Source organism: Cariama cristata, unplaced genomic scaffold (assembly GCF_000690535.1).
Source record: "Cariama cristata isolate BGI_N322 unplaced genomic scaffold, ASM69053v1 scaffold24033, whole genome shotgun sequence".
Lineage (NCBI taxonomy): Eukaryota > Metazoa > Chordata > Aves > Cariamiformes > Cariamidae > Cariama > Cariama cristata.
In genome coordinates this window covers 285-6,670 of record NW_009610487.1, presented here as the reverse complement: position 1 = coordinate 6,670, position 6,386 = coordinate 285, and the positions used below count along the sequence as shown (strand labels likewise).

Sequence of the window (6,386 nt, the reverse complement as noted above, 5' to 3'; positions counted from 1 at the left end):
CCCTGTCCCCACCGTGGGGCTCGGGCATGTAAAACCGGAGCCGGACCACGTTCTGGCACCGGGGCTCTGACCTCCGGTGGGAAGCGTGGACTTGAGCTGGTTCTGGTGCTGCTGGCCGGTGGGACACAGGGAGCATCGGCTCCGCAATAAGTGCGTGCCAGTCCCGTCCCTGTCTGCCCCAGTGCAATATTCACCTTACGGAGAGCTGTCTTTCTACTTTCAGGAATAAGTACTCAGCTCCCGGCAGCGTCGCCATCATGGGGAAGGACTATTACAAGATTTTGGGCATCCAGACCAGCGCCAATGAGGATGAGATCAAGAAAGCCTATCGGAAAATGGCCCTGAAGTATCACCCCGATAAGAATAAAGACCCCAATGCCGAGGAGAAGTTCAAGGAGATCGCAGAGGCTTATGATGTCTTGAGTGACCCCAAGAAACGCGCCGTTTATGACCAGTACGGGGAGGAAGGTAAGGGGACAAGCACTGCCTGCTCCGAGGCAGGGGTGTGGGGTCCAAATTGGTTTTATAGGTGAGGGAGCATTTTCATACAGACGTGTTCCTGTGGTTCATGCCTGCCCCTGAAACGGGGCTGGTAGCCACAGAATCAGGGAGAGCGAAGGCTCACAGGTGCCAGAAATCACCTCTCATCCCACTCCTTCCCAGGCTACTCCAGTCTTCCAGCCCTGCTTCCTAGGATGGCTGGGCTCTCCCTGCCCTCTGCCCCAAAACCCCAGCAGCCGGCTGAGACAATGGAAGTGGAAGGAGCTCACCTCCTGGGCCATACCTGGGGTAATTCGTTAGCGACCCTTTAATTGACCTAAATAGCCCAGCAGATATGTACTGCTTTGCCCACATTCTCCACGGATTTGGGCACTGGTCCCGCTGTCCTCCCCGGTACAGGCTGACCTACAGGATTCAAAGCTTTTCCCAATTTAAGTAATAGGTCCTTGTTTTGAAACCAAACGGCTGCTGTTGTCTGGTGGTTGGCACGGAGGAGGAGGAGGAGAGCCGCTCCACTGCAGGCGGCCTTATTAGTCGAAGATGGAAGAGCGCAACCCCATTCGAGGAGAGCACTGAATAGCATCTGCATTAATCAGCCCAGGACTTGGGTGCTTAAAAGAGCAGGAGGTCTGGCAGGAACACGCTGCTGGGTAGAAGAGGCAGCCCCTCTCTCAGGGCCATCAGGCAGGTACATCCCCAGGTACATCCCCTAACGAGCCACCGGCAGAATTAACCAGCGGTGGGTTAATTCTCAACCTGTTAGTTATGTCAGGGCTATGATGGATGCACTAGGCACAGTGATTTGCCATCCTGTAAGAGGAGAAGAGACTGTCTCAAGTGGGAAACCAGCCTTTCCCCAGAGGCAATGCTGAAACTGGACCTCGCTCAGGCTGGCGTCACGAGATTAAAGGTGAAACCCCCTGGCTGTACCGTCTGTTAGGGACAGGGGCTCACAGGCAATTTGGCACCTAAAATAAGAGTGAGTTAAGGAGGGAGGCAAGAACATCCCTCTCCTTGTCCCATCAGCGTCGGACCAGTCACGGTCCATGGCTCCCCACACCTTTCATTTCCCATCAGATGCCATTTTTTGGAGCAACGTCTTGGGGGTCGGCATTTTGAGAGGCTTCTGGGTCCCACATGCTGCAGTAGGCAAGGCGAAGTGAAAGCCCTCCAACCCACCCGGAATATTAACTTCATCGATCAGAAAAGACACCGAAACTTGCCCCGCTGTGGGGGGTGGGGCTGGCACAGGGACAGCCTGTCAGAAATAGCCCTTTGCTGTCACCAAGTGCCCTGAAAATAGTCCTTGAGCTAGGCTTGGCTTAACCCTTCCCACCCCTCCTGGTCAAAAATAGCCTTGCCGAGCGTGTGTGACCTCTCTGAGGGGGCACTTGTCGTGTGCCTTGAGCTGCTTGGGACTTTGGGGGAGTTGCAGTGACGTAAGGCTCAGCCTGGGACCTGGCAGGGGAGTTTCCCATGGGAATAGTTACCAAAAGATCCAAACCTTGAGCTTACCTGGCATTTTGTACAGTCTACGTGCAGGGAGCTGTGTGCCGACCTGGAGGTTGTTTTACCTCCACCTGCTCCGCCACCCAGAGCCACAGTCGCTCGATGAACTCAGAGCCTGTTGTCATCTGCAGGACATGATGCTCCTGGATTCAACTGTCGGTGCAGCCCAAGAGAGAGGGCTATTTGGGCAGGAGGGAGCCTGTCCGTGGGGAAAAATGGAGATGGGCCAGTCAGGAAGTGTTTTAAATGAAAAGGCTGTGAAGTGGGTGAAGGAAACCAAAGAAGCACTTCAGCAGGGATAGGAGGGGCAAAACCTGAACGGATTTTGAGCTTTTTGAGTGTAGAGGCAGGACTGTGTGTCGTGGGTTGAGGTGGTGCCTTCCTGGCCCATGCTCTTAGCAGGTGGCTGGGCTGGAGGAGGTGACCTGCACCCCCAGGAGATGCTGGAAGGGCTGCCTGGAGCCAGCAGAGACCACAATTCCACCTTGAAGGTGCAGTCCCAGCACGGCATCTTCCGGCGGGGAGTGTTCATGTCTCGTCTTCCCCCCTGTCTTCCAGGTCTCAAAACTGGAGGTGGCTCTTCAGGTGGCTCAGGGAACACTTTCCACTACACCTTCCACGGAGACCCCCATGCCACCTTTGCGTCCTTCTTCGGAGGCTCCAACCCTTTCGACATCTTCTTCGCTAGCAGCCGCTCCCGGATGTTCAATGGCTTTGACCAGGAAGACATGGATATTGATGATGATGACGACCCTTTCAGTGCCTTCGGCCGGTTTGGCTTCAATGGCATTAACGGAGTTCACAGACGGCACCAAGAGTCCCTGCACACACGGAGGAAGGTCCAAGACCCACCCGTCATCCATGAGCTCAAGGTGTCCCTGGAAGAAATCTACCACGGTTCCACCAAGAGGATGAAGATCACACGTAGAAGGCTCAATGCTGATGGCCGGACCATGCGGACTGAGGACAAGATCCTAAACATTGTCATCAAACGGGGTTGGAAGGAGGGAACCAAAATCACATTCCCCAAAGAAGGGGACGCTACTCCAGACAACATCCCTGCCGACATCGTCTTCATCCTCAAGGACAAGCCTCATTCGCACTTCAAGAGGGACGGGACGAACGTGGTCTACACGGCAAACATCAGTCTTAAAGAGGTAGGTATGGGTGGGAAATGCCACAGGGTGGGAGGTGGCACTGAATTGTGGCATGTGGGGCCAAGACAGGAGTCAGTCCTTCTCCTGCGCCGATGAGGAAGGACAAGGTAGGTTGCGAGAGACACGAGCAAAGACCTCTGCAGAGAGGAGCTCCAGAGGCCAACGCATGCTTCATTTTGAAGGTGCTCAGCCTCCATGCCGGGTGTAGGACACGGGTGCTGTGGTCCTTGCCGAACGCACCTTGCTCCTTGAGCCAATACAGGTGGTATTTATCCATTTTCTCTCTTCCCCGTATGTCTTGCTCTTCTATTTTAGCGTAGGGTATTCACATGTGGAAGAGAGCCCAGATTCTCCGTAGGAACAAGGAAAAACCCGAGTTGGCTGGCACGAGTCTGGTGCCTTCTTGTGCTCGTAGCTGAGCCTGCCGTGGCTTAGTTACTGTCCAGGATGGCACCAAGTGCCTGTCCCCACGGATAGAGAGCAGGGTCACACGGAGAAGGGTGGTACCTCAGCAAGGGTGGTACCTCAGCCTCCCCGAGCAATGCTTTAGCTATTTTCATTGGTTCTGGCTTTCCTAGATAAAGAACCAAATAAATGAAATATTCAAGCAGTGAGCAAAACCCACACATCCAGGCTGCCAGTGCTGGAGGTCACAGTGGGGCTGGATGCATCAGAGCCAGCAAGCTGCACAAAGGTGGGAGAGGAAGGGGAGATTACCCCAGTACAAGATGTGCCATTCACCGCTGCTGCTGTATAACTACCTTTTAATAAATCCCAGCTGACAGCTGCATTTAACATTGACGTTTTTGGCAGCTGCCATTTGCTGTTCCTTTCAGACTGTAGACACTGTCTGTCTTCTTAATGAGCTGATTTTTTTTTTTTTCCTGAAGACAGATTAGTGTTCTCAAATGCATTTAGAAATAAGCTCAATGGACCAGACCTGAGGTAGGGAAGTGAGCTGGTTAGCGTGCCAGTGAGTTGGGAGAGCTTTGTGATGGCTCTGCATCCCAGCTGGGGCTGTGCCTGGGTGTACTGGGCGCAAGGAGTCAGGGTGGAGCTGGATGCTCCTGTGACAAACTCAGCTGAAGTAAACCTGCAGACTCAGGAGTTGAATCTCCTTTGCAGTGCAAAGTGCAGAGGTTTGTTCCTGTGGTGGCTGGCTCCCCTGGCCGCTCCAGAAATATTTGGGAGAGACTGCCTTATTTATGGAGCCATGCATGCCATATCTCAAATGTTTCCTTCTGTGCATTCCCCTGTCTGTAAAATTAACCCCAAGCTGGCTGTGCTGATGTCCAGACCATGTTATCCCAGGTTCACGCACTGCTCAGGCTGGAGGGACTCTTGCCTGGAGTTGCCCTTTGAGCAGCAAGCGGAGGAACCTGCTGCAGTTCCATGTGCTGTTGCAGCAGAAGTGCTGGTGCTGGGCACCTGTGATCTCCGTGAGCAAGGCGTGCGTGCTGGCATTTGGTTTGCATGATGCAGTCACAAAGTGGAAAATTGTTGGTCTGAGCAAATTCCTCATCTCTTTGGGCTGGAATTTCTGGTCTTTATCCTCCTCCGCTGCAAACCCAATGTGCTGGGCATTCTCAGGGAACTGCTGGCCTGGCTGCTATCACCTGCCTGCTGCTTGCCAGGGCAGGGTGATACTCTGCTGCTTTTATCTTCCATGAGAAGAAGTACCTTAAGTGTTCTGGAGCACGAGCAGGTGCTGGGAGCTCCCCAACTCCATATGCCACCACCTCAGTATGTGATGGAGTACAACCTCTTCATCACCTGAGCCTATGGCCATAGCCTTGGGCACTCTCCTTGCACCCTTCCTCCTTGTAAGTCTGCCTTTTTTAGCCTGAGCTTTAGTCTCTTCCACTGCCACGAGAGCAGCACAGCTCAGTGCCAGCAGGCAGAGCTGGCAGGCGGTGGGTGCTGTGACCCCACTCATGGCCGTGCTGGAGACCCCTCACCAGCACCCTGCTGCTGTGGGGAGCAAACCCCTGGTGCTCAGGCTGGGGGCCCTCAGGAGAGCATCTTCCTCCTCCCCTATCCCACAGACCCCTCCGGAGAGCAACCCAGGGAGGCAATGCCCTCCTGGCCCTCAAGTCCCGGCTCCCCTGGGTACCACATCCCCCCATCCAGGGCAGTGCGAGTGGGTTGCCACTCGGCTGCTGCAGAAGCCAAAGGTGTATGAGGGCTTCCCCAAGGACTAATGGGCTGCGGGGAAGTGTCCCTTCCTAAAATTACAGGCGCACACCGCAGTGGGAGGCTGAGGGAAGGTGGACTGACACCGCTCCGTCGTCAGCTGCCTCTCCTGGGAGGCAGATTTTCAGGCATGGGCTTGTGCCTGCCTGGCTGCCTGCCCAACGCCTGCCCTCAGCATCCTTTACCTGGCGTCACCTTCCTCGAAGCATCCGCGCATCAGCGCCTGGCTGAGACGTGACCGGTGGTGATGTCCCCCCCAGCAGCTTTGCTGCGAGCGGAGGAGGACCTAACGCTGACCTAGATAAAGCTCTGCTCTCGCAGCACAGCACTTGGCTATCAAACCCAGGGTGATTTCATCCCTAGAGATAAACCGAGCCTCTTTCTAGGATGTGGGGCAGCTCCCGTGGTTACTGGTGTTACTTCAGCAACCGGTTTTCCAAATGCCAGCGAAGTTGAGCAAGAAGAATGAAAAACAGGGACATACGGTGGAGGAGTGATCGCCTTGGATTCTTGCATCTTGGCTCTAGGAAGGAAACATTAAGATCCCGTCTGCCTTTGCTGTTACCACCCGCTCCTGCTTGCATCCCTCTGCTTGCCCCATCCACATGCTGCCGTAGGGAGTTCCTGTTCTCCTTCCCATTTTGTGGCCAGATATATCCTTTCCCTGGCACACATGGACCTGTGCAGCCCTCCATGGCACATGGCGGTGGGCACCAGCAAGCAGGAGGGCTCCAGCACCCTTGGGAGAGCACGGGGCAGAAATGCATTGATGGGGGGAGATAGTCCTTTGGTTCTCCCTCAACCCGATGGAGATCCGGCCAGGCACCCACTGCTCACGCAGAGCTGACATCCTCCTGCGGCCAGAAAAGCTCATCCCTGGAGGACACCTTTCCCAGGAGGATACCTTGTGCAGATGAGCTGTGCAAGGAGACGGCCCCATCTCTTCTGTTCTCCACTCAGCAGAGCCCCCCAGCCAGCTCTGGCAGGGGTCCCTCTGCAATCACCCTGGTGCAAAACCCTGGCTCA

General features: G+C 55.0%; 1 protein-coding gene across 1 annotated transcript; it reads left to right on the top strand.

The window, feature by feature from the left end:
• Positions 1-224: 224 nt before the first annotated feature.
• DNAJB5 (DnaJ (Hsp40) homolog, subfamily B, member 5) lies at positions 225-3,167 on the top strand (the record flags this gene model as incomplete). Its single annotated transcript, XM_009697910.1, has 2 exons — positions 225-468; positions 2,569-3,167. Coding segments are annotated over exons 1-2 (810 nt in total), but the record flags the coding sequence as incomplete, so codon positions are not given.
• Positions 3,168-6,386: the final 3,219 nt, after the last annotated feature.